The sequence below is a fragment of the Onychomys torridus genome, chromosome 6, assembly GCF_903995425.1.
Source record: "Onychomys torridus chromosome 6, mOncTor1.1, whole genome shotgun sequence".
Classification (NCBI taxonomy): domain Eukaryota; kingdom Metazoa; phylum Chordata; class Mammalia; order Rodentia; family Cricetidae; genus Onychomys; species Onychomys torridus.
In genome coordinates, this window is record NC_050448.1 from 8,231,523 (window position 1) to 8,247,638 (window position 16,116).

A 16,116-nucleotide genomic window follows, 5' to 3' on the forward strand; every position below is an offset into this window, starting at 1 on the left:
CAGCATATCTGAATTCATTCTGCACCATCTTTAACTCAAGACTAAGGGAGTCTTGCAAGCCCTTGTGGTACTAACATGTATCAGCTTATGAATATATATATATATATATCCCCCCCCCCAAACAACCCCAGCATGGAAGTGGAGGTTTTCACTGGGGTATGGTTAGAAGGTCTAGCATGAAGCATGTGCTATTTCAGGAGAGCACGCGCGCGCACACACACACACACACACACACACACACACACACACACACACACGTGCTATGGGGGAATCCTGGTGTAGGGAAAGACAGGGAAGGGAATGTGGGAATGGGTGATGTGAGGACATTAAAGCTGAGAGCCACTATTCATGATAAAGCTTTTCCAGACCACAGACTATGTTCAGAGTCCATGAGAAAAAAATCTGAGAGCATCAAGATTTTACTGTGGGAACTTTAATTGAACTTCAAAGTAGATACAGAAATAGTACAAAACTCTTTGGAACCCCTGAGAAAAATAAAGAATCCCAATGATGGGGGGAGCAGACCCACACTTATCTCCATCCTTTATCCTGGTTTTATTTTTCCATTGAATAAAAATAGAATGTTGAACCAGAAATGGATTGTCAGGAAAACCATGAGCCTTGTTTTCCCTCTCCTAGAGTCCTGCTACTCTTCCCTTCCACAGAGTGACAGTTGATTAAAGAGTATCAGCAAACAATTGTAGCTTTACTTATTTCTCAGGCCTGGAGAAAGAGAAAGCTAATTCAAAATATTAGCGGTCCCACATTGGACCACACAGCAGATAACAGGCATTAGTGGAACCAGGGAAGTCATTCAGGGGCTTAATAGGACGTTTGTCATCATTAACTATGCGAATGGTGCTGTCATCGCAAAAGATGTGACAGTTGCCTCATCCAGCATCCAGTCATTTGGTTCATTTTTTAAAATAGCATTAATACCAGTATCTTAGTTACTTTTCTTGTTGCCATGGTGAACAGCTAACAGAAGCAATTAAAGCAGCAAGGGTTTACTTTGGCTGGTGGTTCTGAAGGCTAGAGTCTGTCATGGCAGTAAAGTCAAGCCATAGGAGCAGGAGGTGTCTGGTCACATGACACACACAGTCAGGAAGCAGGATGATGGATATGGGTGCTCAGCTCCCTTCGCCTTTTTAATCAGTCTGTGGTCAGTTTGTGAAATGGAGCTGTCCACACTTAGGGTGTGTCCTACCACCTCAGTTAACCTAATCTATATAAGTCCTCACCAATATGCCCATGGGTTGGTTTCCATGGTGATTTTAAATTCCATCAAATTGACCATCATGACTATTACAACCAACTTTTCTTGCTCATGCCAGCATGGCATTGAATGAGGTCGGCAGTGCCATGTGGGCATTCATGATTGTGGGCATTTCTCTGGGTGATACTCATCAGGATAAACAGCATTTACCTTAGTCTTCAAAGAGGAAAAAAAAAGATAGAGAAAGCAAGCAAGCAAGCCATGGCATGTGGCAGTCTGTTCTTGTAGCTGATGAGGCATGCTAACCTTCTTTGTAGCAAGATTTGTTGAAATCATGTTCTCAGAAGAGGGTCTGTACAATGCCTTCCTGCAAGTTGTCTCCTGGGGACATTGTGCCCATGTGTTCCCTGCTGTGTAAAATCCTGTCTGTGCACTCATAAAAATGGAATGCTGTCAAAGGATGCAAATTTACTTCAAGCTATTCCTTGAGATGATTAGAAAATATTGCTTGAAGATTCATTTTGTTAGAAAATTACAGTTGTATTGTAATGATATGGATTCTATTTTAATAGGCAGTACTCATAATATTTATTGGTTGTTTTTAACATTCTTTTACACATCAATAAAAATCCTTTGTATCATTAGGATAATAATGTAGCCATTTTCTAACAATAGTTTTAAAGAATATTTTATAGATCAATGAATAACAGAAGTGCTTAAAAGAATAAAAACCTTTTTCTTATATATGAGATTTCAGATATATATATTTGAGAGGCGGGGAGATGACCCCCTGGAAAAAATCCTTTCCATATAAGCTTGAAGGATTAGAGTTCAGATCCTTAGTGCCCACATAAATGCTGGGAGAACCTCCTGGAAGCTTATCTTCACTTGCATAGTAGAAACAGGAGATCCCCAGAGCAGACTGGAAACTCTCAGCAAGTCCTGGATTCAGTTGGGAGCCCTTGCAGTGTTAATAAGGTGGAGAGAGATTAAGGGTGACTTCTGAGGCAGTCTGGAACCTCCACAAGCAGACATGGGCACTCTGACCAGAACAAACACATGTGCACACACACATGACCATGAACACCACACAGAAAAAATTTCTTAAAAGAGATTTGCAACTGTTTAAGACAGAAGTTCAGGATCAAGGGAGACCCGAAGACAGAAGATGAGGTGAAAGCAGGTGGTAGGAAACACTGGAGAGAGCCTGGGCTGAATGAGCAGGACTTCTGTCAGTCCGGATGCTTGCCAGTGTGGGACTTTCATCACAAGCATGTGCGCGGTGTAGGAAGCAAAAGGAAATCTAACTTGAAATGTCCTTAGCATTCTAAGAATGGAATTTCGACATTTGTTAGAAAGCCACATAGCTTTCAACTTAAGATGTAGTAAGCATGGAATGATTTAATGCTCATGAGACCTGGGGTCACATGACACTTTGCATACTCTGAGCCATTGCTTTCCTCCTGGGATTCTCTGGCCTCCACATATCCATGTGTTAACCATGTTTTAAATAATCATACTCCACAGCTTTCCGAGAAAACAAGGCCTCACACAAGTGTCCTATTTTTCTCACAGAACCAATTTTTCATAAGCTGCGCTGATGATAAAGTCGTGTTCAACAAGGTGGGCGATGCTATCGCCCAAAGAATCCTGAAAGCCCACAGGTAAGGTTCGCTTTGAACAGAAGTTTGAGCCAAACTACTGTAGCAGCTCTTGCTTCGCATGAGGTGGTTACAAAAGCTTGTGTTGGAAATGGACTCTTCTTTAGCTGTCTTGTGAGTCAGTTGCTGAGAAATATTCAGTTTATCTTGGTGGGAATCTGAATTTTTCCAGGATGCAATCAGCTTCTTGGCCTGCCTTTTTCCCACATATGGGGTTTGTGTTCTGATTTATTTCATGGCAGATAGTGAACTATGCTCACACAAACCAAACAGAGCAGACAGAAAAGATTGCCACAGGGTTATATTTCAATCCTTGTTCCCAAATGTCGCATTTCTTTAGCTCATGGAATTATTCCTCAACAGTCTTATTCTGATCATATCCATATAGTATGCAATCCTATCCATATAGAATGCAATCCTATCCATATAGTATGCAATCTATCCATATAGTATGCAATCCTATCCATATAGTATGCAATCATATCCATATAGTATGCAATCCCCCAATAAACTGAATAGTTCAACAGCTCAGTGTGTTCACAAAGTAGCTGTCGCTCGACCGGTTTTGTTATGTTTATTTTGATAATGATGCTACTATTGCGTACGTGTATGCATATGGTACACCCATACACAGCACATGACAGCATCCATGTGTGGAGCTCAGAGGAGAGCTTCCATGGGTCAGTCTTTTCTCCTTCCATGTGGCTTCCCAGGATCAAGCTCAGGTGGTCAAGATTGGCAGCAAACACCTTATCTCTGGCAGATTTCTATTTTCTTCTAAAAATTTGTTTTCACTTAAAAAAAAATGTTGTTTTTCTGATTTGGTGTGTGTGTGTAGGTGCATACAAGCTCACTGAGCTATCTTGCTGTCCCAATAATTTTTTAGTTTTATCTGTTAATATTTGGGTCTCTGACTCACTGTGAGCTGTTTTTGTATTTGGTCTGAGTTAGTGGTCCACCTTCACTGTGTTTGTGGATAGAGTCATGCCCTAGCACTATTAGCTGAGCAAACTATGGCTACACTATCCTGAATGCACTCCTTCATGAGTTTGTTTTGGTTTCTGGGACCAATGATTTTTTTTGTGTGTGGCTAATTTGAACTCCATGCAAATGTAGCAAAATCAGCAGAGCCATTACACCTCACTATTTAAAGCCTTTGAATGTATGCAGTGAAAAATGTCACATTTATACACATTTGGAGATAAAACCATTTGTTCATCTTTTTCATATAATATGTAGGGCTTTTTAGAATGAATGACATCTTAATGGTAACTATCAATATTTTATCTCTTTTATAGTTTTTATTTACATCATCTTATTGAATCTTCACAATTGCGGAAGTGGGTCTGGTAGTTGTGGATGTTCAATAAATCATATAATTTGTACTGTTATTTATTTTTCTTCTTGCTATGACAAAATGCCTCCCAAAGCAATTTAAGGCAGGAAGGCTTTGCTTTATCTCATAGTTTGAGGATACAGTCTGCCACAGTGGGGAAGGATGGCAGGATATGAGGGGATGTCTGCCTTACATCTGTAGTCAGAGACAGACACTGGTACCTAACTCGCTTTCCTTGTTTTAACTCAGCCCAAGGTCCCAGTCAATATTAACCATCAATATTAACCTCATCAATATTAACCATCACACTTGTCTAGGTTGCTTCACAATAGCTCCAAGCCCCTAGTCTTTGGGATTTTGAAGGATCAAGTGTTTCCTGATAACATGTAAATGTGATCCACAGATGTTTAGGAAGAAAGGTACATTCACCACCTGGGGTTTCCTGAGTGAAGATAACTGGGTGGGCCTTTATGGCTCTTTCCCTTCACCGTCACTGCACATACTGATCCCAGAGATGAGAAGGAATGAAGCAGGTTACTTTGTCCCATGGAGGGTAACATCTGGAGAAGGTGGTTACTGTGAATCAGCAGCCAGGCCTCTCAGCAGTGGGGATGGCTGTCTCCACCCCATGCTGAGGGGATCTGGCTAGGCCTGCATCCTGTGCATTTTGTGGATGGCTCAGCAGTCTCTTCACTGCTCATTAGAACCCCACCAGGCTTCTGTAAAAGTGTACAGCTTGTCCCAGCTTCACATTGGCTGGATTACAGTTTCCTAGAGGGAGGCCATTGGATTGCACATTGCTGCAAAGATGGCCCCAGGCATAGCCAAGATTGTGTGGCACTCATCTGGAACACATAGACAGCTAGGAATAATGTTATCTGTGTCTGGCTTCACAAGTAACAGTTATTCTTTACCCTCTGGATACTTTCTAAAGTCACCAGAAAAGATTTATAAACAGCCTTGCTTGCAGTTGGGCATACATATGCACACTGAGATTTCTCACATTCCCGCTCTCCCTAGTCTCTGGAGCAATTGGAGGAATTTGAAAGAATTCATTATTTTTCCATCAGCTTCGACATTCCATTGATGCAGAGGTGCCTGCTTTATTTAGAAGGCACATTTGGCAAAAGGAAAAAACCATGGTCTTATGAAGTTGTAGCAGACCATAGGACCGTATTAAATTGGCAAATGAGTTCATTGCGGTGAATGGTGGGCTGTGACTTTTGGAACTTTGACTAACTGATAAATGCAATTGAATGAACTGGAACGTTCATCTCTCTTAGTTCCCTACAGGTACCTGCAAGCTGGGGATGGGTTGTTTGGGAGCCTGAGAAGATATTTTTCTGTGTGTATGTGTACATCTGTGAGAGTGAGTGAACGTGTGTGTGTGTGTGTGTGTGTGTGTGTGTGTGTGTGTGTGTATAGGCAGAGGATAGCCTCACCTTCCATTCTTCAGGTGCTGTGTGCTATCACTAGACAGAAGATTGACTAATTGATTAAAATGTACAGAAATATTCAAGTCAAAAATGCTTTAGAATGTCAGTACTTCAAACTGAGTAGAGGAGGTAAAAATTCTCAATTGAAAAAGTATGTCCAAGAGAAAGATTTAACTTAAAAAAAAATCAAGACTACTACTAAAATAAAATGTTTAGGTTAAGCCAGGAATGGTGGTATGCCTTTAATCCCACCAGAGGCAAGCAGATCTGTGTGAGTTCAAGGCCACCTTGGTCTGCATCGTTCTAGGACAGCCAGACTATACAGACTGTCTCAAAAAAAATTAGGTTAACATTGATTCTTTTCATCTCTGTCTCTCTCTCTCTCTCTCTCTCTCTCTCTCTCTCTCTCTTTCTTCTCTCCCCCCCCTCACTGAGGCAGTCTCTCACTATTCTAAAATTCACAAAGTAGATGAGGCTGGGTGGCCAGTCAGTCTTGAATATGCATCTGTGTCCAAGTCCATGTACTATCACACCTGGATTTTGAAACATGTGAATTCTGGGAATTGAACTCAGGCCAGGTCATCATGCCTGAAGAACAAGTACCTCACTGACTGAGCTGTCACTGCAGCCCAAGAACATTTTTCTCTACCATTTCAAATCTCATCTGGAAAGTTGATATATTCCTAAAATTTGAGTATTTTAGAGCAGGACAGAATTCATGACATTTCCCGATTACACATTCCCCAGCGGTCCTGTGAGCTGATTCTGAAGGGGATCCTAAGAGTGTGGAAGGCAGTGTCTGTTTCAGACTATGCCTTTTAATTAATAACTTGAAGTCTGTGGGCTAGTGTTCTTAGGCAAGGTCACGACAGAACACAAAGCCCCATTTGCAGGCTGCCTGAGGTAGGGACCTGTCTTGCTTAGCGGTGGCCTGGGCCCTGCTCCTTCTCTTCCTTCATAGATCTCCCTTGCCAAAGACACATTCTTAGCAGCATGTCTAGCTCAGTGGCTGGAGAAGGACTAGACAAGAGCACAGAGCAGATGCATGGAAGTGGCAGCCGACTGCTGGGTCTGCCCATGGAACATGGGCCGTAGCCAGGGCCCTCCCACCTTGGTCCCCAGGGCGCCACCTCTGCCAGGCTGTCTTATTTGGAATGGAGCCTTACCCCAGCTCCCCAGGGCCATTTACTTCTTTCCCATAGCCACCATTCTTCACAGAAATGGGGTTCCGCCAGGTCTCCGTGATGTGGGCCAGGACCTAGATTCTTAAGCCCATGTTCACTCCACAGTAAACGAAGAGAAGCCAGGGGAAGTGCTGCAGAAAACATCATGTCTGCTCCAATACCTGAACCTGTCTCAGGGTTGAAAGCAGCTCCCAGCCCACGTGAAACACCCCTTTGACAACTCAGATGTGTCTGGGCAGGCAGGATAAGTCACGACCCTGTTTCAAATCATCTCTACCATGGCTGAGTAGCCCCAGGGATAGAAATATACCAACTGATACAGACAGGAACATTTAAGTCACTGTCTGTCGTGAATGAACGGTTTCCGGGGACCATCTCAGGTCTGCCTATTTTGACATGCAAAATTTCTCTGCTTTGGTAGAAAGCCAAGAGGTGAGAGAATGCATCTCCTATGACAGTCACCAGGAACTTGATATACAATGACAATGGCAGTTGACTTCTTATGTCTGTTAGAACTGAACGGCATTGAAAACTGTATTATTGAACTGCTTTTAAAAATATGCAGTTTTTAATAATTGTTTAGCCTCCCCAGATGGTTCTCACAACTGTGGGGAGTTACAGTTGGCAAGTGAATGCTGCTATGAGTAGCCAGCAGTGAGCTCTAGCATCCTTGGGAACCAGCTGTCTGGGGACCGAGGGCATTTCCTGCTGCACTAGCCACAGATACGCAGCCTTTTCAGTCTATCAGATTGTGATTTTCTAATGCTGCTTTTTCACCAACAAAGAGAACAATGCCACATCTACGTGAGTGTTTGTTGTATCAGGCAGACCACAAAGCACCAGTTAATGTGAAGTCATTGTAGCATTCCAGGCCCATGTCATCTGGAAACACACTACATACCTTTAATCAAGAGTATAAAGAGCCATAACCACTAAATCAAAATTCTTATTTGTGCTAGAAACAAAGATTCTCACTAAAAAATGTTTAATCTTCCCTATTTTAAGTTCTTAGTGTTAGTTATTTTGGCACTCTTACCCTGCGAGGAACATGTCCTGAACACGACAAATCCACAGAAGAGCTGTTTATTAATACAGAAGAGACGTGACAGGCCTGTGTGAAGCACACACGTAAAAGGAGATAAGAAGAGGGTCATGCAAGATGGCCCCGGCTTTATAAAGGTTGGGCCGCACATGCGTACAGGAACTCGTGTGGCTACTCCACGCTTGCGTGTTTTACGCAACCATGTAAAGCCACAGAGTCCTAGCCACGCAAGATATTTGACCCGGAAATGGCTATTTTGAACCGGAAATGACTAGGCGGTCAGCTGGACAAGCCCAACAGTGTGGACATGTTGTGATTTCCTATCACTTAGGTGCATACTATAGAATAAAACTTGCTTTGAAAAAAAAAAACAAAATAATTTATTGTTGATTAAAAAAAAAAATCCTTACATTACTTTTCAACCACTGGCTCACAACTGAAGTGTTCTGCCTTTGGGGACCTGCCAGCACTATAGCAGATTTCACTTTCCAATTGATTTTTCTATTTCTCTTTTTTAAAAAAGTTTTATTGCATTTATTATTTCTTTATGTTTGTTTATTTGTGTGTGTGTGTGTGTGTGTGTGTGTGTGTGTGTGTGTGTGTGTGAATAAGTGTGTGGTTACACACAGGCCACCGTACATGTGTGGAGATCAGAGGAGAACTTGTGGGAGTCATTCTCTCCTTCCTTCCAACACACGGGTCTTACTCAGGCTTGGCTGTGAGCACCTTTGCCCACCAGACCATCTTGCCTGGATCTCTCATTGACATGCCACACCTCGAGGCATCATGAAGTGAGAGGTGCTTGCCAGTCCTGTCCTGTCATTTCAGCTTAGTTTTGCCTTTGGTCAGGCTGCTGTCTACCCTGTCATTCTTGGGTGATACAAAAGCTAGCTTTGATTTTAATTGAATTAAACTGTTAAGGGTCACTTCTGAGTCTTTCTGATAAGTGCTTTTCATGGATTGCTTCATTCAATTTGTCTACTTTTGGGGCAGGATATGGAATGCCTCTTACCCTAGAGAGGAGGCAGCTGAGACTAAGTTACTCATACAAGGCTATTGACGGGGGTATTGGGACTCAAACCCAGTCACCAGGTACTGTGAGATATCTCCCACAGGCTCATATGTTTGAACATGTGGACCCTACCTTTGGTGTTGTTTTGTGTTGTGGGTCCTTTAGAAGGCAGCAGCTCACTGGAGGAAGTAGGCCGCTCTGTGTAGGGGTCAAGGTGGTGGTGGTTTGAGAGTTTCTTATAGTCAAGATTAACCTTTATATCACTGTGTAGCCAAGGACGACCTTGGATTTCTGATCTTCTTTCCACCCCTCACATCCTGGGATTACTGTCATGTGATACAAGACCTGATTCATGCAGTGATGAAAATTCAACCCAGGGCTTTATACATGCTAGGTAGGCATTCTGTTATGTGAGCCACACCCTCAACTCGGGCCTTAAACTTTTATAGCCTGGCCCCACTTCCTGTCCACTTTACTTTCTGACTGAGGAGGCAATGTGACCAATGCCTTAGATGCCTGCCACCATATCCTCCCACAAGGGACTGTGAGTCCTCCCACCATGACGGACTGTGTGTCCTCCCACCATGACGGACTGTGAGTCCTCCCACCATGACGGACTGTGAGTCCTCCCACCATGATGGACTGTGAGTCCTCCCACCATGACAGACTGTGAGTCCTCCCACAATGATGGACTGTGAGTCCTCCCACCATGACAGACTGTGAGTCCTCCCCACAAGGGACTATGAGTCCTCCCCACAAGGGACTGTGAGTCCTCCCACCATGATGGTCTGTGAGTCCTCCCACCATGATGGACTGTGAGTCCTCCCACCATGATGGACTGTGTCTCTTCATATTGTAAGCAAAAATAAATTGTTCCCTGTGGTAGTTTGAATGTAATTCACCCCCACAATCTCATAAAGGGGTGGCACTATTTGGAGGTATGGCCTTGTTGAGGTAGGTGTGGTCTTATTGGAGGAAGTGTGTCACTGTGGAGGCGGGCTTTGAGGTCTCATATGTGCTCAAGATACCACCCAGTGTCTCAATCCACTTCCTGTTGCTTTCTGATCAATATGTAGCCAGCACCATGTCTGCCTGAACACCACCATGCTCCCTATTATGATGATAATAGACTGAAACTCTGAACTGTAAGACAGCACCTCAGTGGAATGTTTTCCTTTAAAGGAGTTGCTGTGGTCATGGTGTTTCTTCACAGCAATAGAACCCTGATGAAGACAGTTCCTTAAGTAGCCACTGCTGGGTATTTGGTCCAGCAATAGAAACGTCACTAGGTCTCCAGGACTTTAGCTTCTTCTCCTCAGCACCAAGCTTCAAAACTTCCCTTGTTTCTAAGGAAGCAGGCAGTTTTTAATAGTCAAGCTTTCAAAAAAGCCAAGAGAGCTATTTTATTCAAAACCATACAAATATTTTGTTTCTTAAAGTAATTATTTGGTGGATAAAGTTTCTTTCAGCAGAGGATATCTCTATCCTATAATTTTCATATCCTGTAATTTTGTGCCATGGAAAGGCATGCCAGACAGAGTACAGAAGCATTGTGCTGAAGGATCAGAGCTGTCGTTATCAGAAAAAGAAGGGAAACATTTCCATTGTGACAATTGCTAGCTCTTCTTTTTTTCCTTGTGGGCTATCTCCCAAGCTCTAGAAAATGTTTAGAGAAGAGGTTACCCCAGGGCACAGAAGATAAACTCTGGCAGGAGATCATTTGAAATCATTTTATTCCAAAACAATCTTAGGAATGGTCATCTCGGCGTCTAGATATAAAAAGGACATAAGGCTGGCCAGCAATCATTTTGAGCCTGAATTTGTGTCCCAACTGGGATCGGACAGGGTGGAGAGCAGTTAGGATTAATGATTTTGTGGGGGGGTTTGGGATATGTCTTACCAAATGTTATCAAACCTGGGGAAAAGTTGAAGTCAGATAGATATGCTGGGCTAACGCAACCTCCTTACATTTCAAAGCTTGCCATTTTCCAAAGATGAACAAAGAAAATACTCCTGTGTGTGTTCTGGGTATAATATGATGTCACAGCTTACCAGCCTCTTCTATAGTTGGTAAAGATCAGTGTTAAGTCATGTGGACATTCCAGCATACTGGTAGATTTAGGCCAATTCCATCATCTACAAATGGGGGGAGGGCAGAAGGACTTATTGCATCTTAAAAGATTTGCCAAACACAAAAATAAAAGGTTTATGCCTCAAATTTACAAGTGGCTTCAGATCTAAGTCCAGCACGACTGATCCCACCACAGTCTAAAGTTCCCTCTCTAAAAAGTCCCGAGGAGCCCAGCTGCAAATACTCCCATTTCTGGTGGCATTCATCATTGCTACATAGTTCATATCCTCATTGTCCCCCAGTTCACAGTAATGAGCCTCCCACCTCAACTGCTCATTACTGTAGAAGCACACTGAGCTTCTTTGGGGTTTCCCTACATGTCCTGAGACTTAACTGTGAGCTGACCCACTTCCCTAACTGCTCTCCATACTGCTGAGGGGCTCAGGCACCAGGGAGAAGGGGTTGAGGAGGAAAGGGTCTCATAAAACATAAAAAGAACTGGAGGGGAATGGAGAGACTATCACCTACGTGGCGGGAACTGCTCCTCTGCTTTTAAAGGTGCAAACAGCTTTACAACAGTGGGAATATTCATCTTCAACGGCCCACACCCATGGGCTGGAGAGAGAGCTCACTCAGTAAAGTAGTAGATTGACAAGCATGAAGACTGAGTTTAATCCCCACAACCTACAGAAAAAGGCTGGGCACAGTAGTGCAAGCTTGTAATCCTATTGCTGGGGCCTCAGAGACAGCTGATCCCTGGTGAATCACTGACTGGCCTAACTCAATTGACAAGTTCCAAACCAGTGAGAGACCCTGTCTCAAAGCAACTGGATAAGGTTCAAAACAATGACTCCTGAATTTGACTTCTAGCTTCCATATACATATGTAGACACATGCATATGCATTCACACACACACACACACACACACACACACACACACACACACACACACACAGAGAGAGAGAGAGAGAGAGAGAGAGAGAGAGAGAGAGAGAGAGAGGCAAAAACTTGCAAACATACAAATGAATGTAAAAAAAAAATCATATAAAATAAGTAAAAAGGAAGTAGGCTGGGGCCTGCTCTATTTCCTCTGCAATTTTGCTCGGGATGGAAGAACAGTTTTCAGTAGCTTGCTCTTACTTCTTTTATTCTTAATTAAAAAAAAAAGGCCTACTATTTGTTTTTTGTTTTTTCAATTCAGGACTTCTCTGCGCAGCCCTGTGGCCATCCTGGAACTCATTCTATAGACCAGGATGACCTTGAACTCAGAGATCTGCCTTCCTCTATGTCCTGAGTGCTAGGATTAAAGGTGTGAGCACCACTGCCCCAGCAAGCCCTGTTTTTATGTATGCATGTGTGTCTCTGTGTGTAGGGATTTACACATGAGTGCAGTCCTGAAGAGGGCGTAGGAGCCTCTGGAACTAGAGCTACAGCTCCTCTAAAGCAGTAGCACACACTCCTAACCCTGGCACCATCTCTCCAGCCCTGTGCTTACTTCTTCACCCTCCTGCCTCAGCTCGTAGGGTCTTTGTCTAGCTCCCTCATTCTGAAAGTGCACTTCTTTGTGTCCTGGTTCCTTTGTGCATTGCCGCCCTAGAAACAATGCCTACTTCCCAGTTCCAGGTACGAGGAAGGACGTTAGCACATGAAGAGAGTTGCCTGTGCATCTCGAGGTTAGCTGCCATGTTTGTGTTCTCTTATGGCTTTGCTTGCAGCCATTATAAACATGGTACCTGAAATATTTTGCTACTGAGCGGTTCTAGCTGCTATAACATAACTTAGTTGTCTTTCTATTGTTGGACATTTATTTCCATTGTTTAGCTCTTATATGTCACATTGCCAGAAGAGTTCATGAATTTTAGAAGAAAAATTCACTTTAACAAGAATCTTGAAGATGGAATTTTATAAAATTATATCTTAACGCCAGTGGGGAAAGCAACTGCCTCTTTGACCATTCCTACTCATGGCTCGTTCCCCACCAGCTCTCATGTTGCTTTTAAATACAAGTCATCTTGCAAGCTAGGGACATCTTCCTCAATGGCTGCTGATGCTCTGGGGGTTCCATGTTTCCAGAGAGATTGCAACTGTAACAGCTGGAACCACTGGACGTACTGACAACAGGGTTTTCTCTTCATTGGCTTCCACTCAACTTCAACCTTACTAGTGAAATTCCAGAGCCCCCCCCCCCAACCCACTTTTTAACAGCAGTGAAATATAAGTCATTTTTGCTAGTTTGGGGGACATGCTTAACATTTTCATCATCCAGGAAGCTAAGAACCACCATGTCAAAAGCATGAGAGAGTCCAGGAAGCAAGGTCATGTGGATATAGGGTCTCACAGAGTACAGACTTCAAGGATGCTTTATGGGACTTTCACATGAGTGAACATCACCACCTAGACTGGGCCTTCAAGAGTGACAGTGTTGAGGAGTGACTTACGTTGCACGATACTATATATTGAGTATATATATATATATATATATATATATATATATATATATATATTATGTGTGTGTGTGTGTGTGTAATTGTTTCACATACTTTTAAAAAAGTCAGCAGCAATTTAAATTCCTGTGACTAGAGTGGTGATTTCAGCATTAAGGGTATGCAGTAGACTGTCCTGCCTCCATCATGTTCTCATGTGGAAGGGGTTCTGGGATGTACTGTTAAACAATAAAAAAAACAACATTCAGAAAAGTGTTCACAACATTCTAACCTTGTGTGGAAGAGAGGAATACATATATGTATTTAGATCATGGTCTACTGTGTCTACAGGACCACAGAGATCACTGAGTGAAGACTCCTCAGGGACAGGAACAGAGTTTGGGACAAAAGTAGGGGAAAGGTTTTGTTTTTTATCTGTATAATCCTCTTAGATTTTGCATTGTATTACTCACTGGAAAGTAGGATTTGTTTTTTGGTTCCTCTGAGTACTAAACACAGAATAACCACATGACTCAATGTTTCCACCTTGAGTATGTACCCAGAAAGAACTGAAAATGGGTCAAACAGACATGATATGTAAATACTGACAATTGAACTTGGTTTATGTTTTTTGAGGTGGGTCTTCCTCTATTGCTCAACTCACCTAGAACTCACTATATAGACCAGTGCAGCCTGGAACTCCCAGACATGAGCCTTTCTCCGAGTTCTGGGATTAAAGACATGTACCGCCACTACCTCCAACAGCCACAAGACAAAGTCAACTGGAATTCCCACCAGCAGATCAGAGTGTATACATAACACAGGATACTATCCAGTCACAAAGGGGAAGGAACACATGCTATAGTGTAGATGGACCTTGAGGGTACTATCCTAAGAAAAACAAGTTAGACCCCAAAGGACACTTATATGCAAAATCCAGACAGGCAATTCATAAAAACAGAAAGTCAGTCCTTAGAGATCACCAGGGACTCTGGGAAGGGAAATTTCTATCTATGATGATGAAAAGCTTTAAATAGGGAAGGTAGTCACATAAAATTATGAACACAATGATGAAGAACCATAAACTTACAATGGCCAAAATGCCCAATTTTTCATTTTATATATTTACCATAATGAAAGTTAAAGTTAAATGTAATTAAGGAAAAAAATATCGAGTATCTACAGCTTGACCTATTCTCTGCTGAGAATACCCCCACCCTCACCAGCTAACAGTACTCTCACTGAGAGCATGGGTCCTCTACTGATGATGCCTGAAATAGAAAGCTATGTGGACATACACCCTGTGTGTTGGAGCAGGTCAGCCCTCAGCCCAGGCCGTGAGCATGTCACTATGGAGCGAGGCACAGAGCCAATGGGTCAACCTCCTGGCCATATAGTCTGTGGGAAAGAAGAGGCCAGTGTGACCGAGGCTTCAGGAAGCTTCATGGACCAAGATGACCTAGATGTGAAGTCCATCCTAGGCTAGGAGCTAAGGAGCCAAGCTTCAGCAGCAGGGGTGGGGCGGGGTACAGTGGGCATCACTGGCGTGATTGTGGAGTGTCTCACTGGAATATGATTTTATTTAGAAAAGCAGTGGAAGCTGAATGGTGTGGTCCTTAAATATCCATTTTACACACATCTGGACTTTTAAATGCTGCTGTGGGAAAACAGCTTAGGGCTTCCTGTTCTTTTCCCTCATCCTGTTTACTGTTTAAAGACTGCCTTCTCTCCTAATCAAGCAGATAACTCAGGCTGTTCATATTTTCTTTCCAACCCAAACTGTGTTTGCCATCTAGTGAGTAATCCTTGACATTACAGCAGCCTACTTCAAATGCCTCATATCTCAGTCCAGCCACCAAGCTGACTCTCCACACTCTGGTCCCCTGACAGTCACTTCCGTCACACACTGCCATGAGTATGTGGACATTCAGGCACATGCAGCTCTGAGCCATCCGAGTAGAGATATTCTCATGAGAAGGGGCACTTCGCTCTTCATAAGAAGTTCTGACGATTAAGTATTATAAAAGGTTTAAGCAGGATAGCACACAAGAATTAACCAGCAGCCAAAACAAACTCGAGCAAACTTTTTATGCACTGTGAGGGATCTTCACTCATTTCTAAGTTTTCTCTTCTCCCCGTGTGTTCTACAAACAATTCTAGAGGCCTCAGCTCTCTGAGACTCTCACAGTAAGGGCTGCCACATGAGCTATCCAACCTGTGGCCAAGGAGAGCTGCACACACAGCATTTAAAGGGAAATGAGGCCTGCAGATACTGTGTTATGTGAGCTGGGGGTTGAAAATGAACCTGGTTGGGGCTGACTCCGTGGGTAAAGGAGCTTGCCACCAAGCCTGGTGACCTAAGTTTGAACCCTGGAACCCATGTAAAGATGCAAGTTATTCTCTCCATATATCGGCTGTAGCATATGTGTGCCCATGCCCTATGTATGTGTGCCCATGCCCCGTGCACACAATAACAACAGTTCAATTTTTAAAATAAATTAAGGGCCACTGAGGTGAACCAGGCAGTAAAGATGCTTGCTGCCAAGACTGATATATTCTGAGTTTGATCCCTGGGATTCACAAGTTATTTTTTGACGTGTATGGACACACACACACACACACACACACACACACACACACACAAATGTTTAAAAAAATAAAATAAAAATTAACACTAATCACTCAGAATTCTTGAAGAATCCCTGGTAACATTCTGTGGCTAGATCCTTAGAAT

General features: G+C 43.0%; 1 protein-coding gene across 7 annotated transcripts in view; it reads left to right on the forward strand.

Annotated features, from left to right (window-relative positions):
• The window catches only part of Pld1 (phospholipase D1), a 223,393-nt gene that overhangs the window by 172,496 nt on the left and 34,781 nt on the right, over positions 1 to 16,116 (forward strand). For all 7 annotated transcript variants that reach the window (XM_036190361.1, XM_036190362.1, XM_036190357.1 and 4 more), the window contains one exon: positions 2,792 to 2,880. In XM_036190361.1, the coding sequence (XP_036046254.1) occupies positions 2,792 to 2,880 (89 nt within the window). The remainder of the gene's footprint in view (positions 1 to 2,791; positions 2,881 to 16,116) is intronic.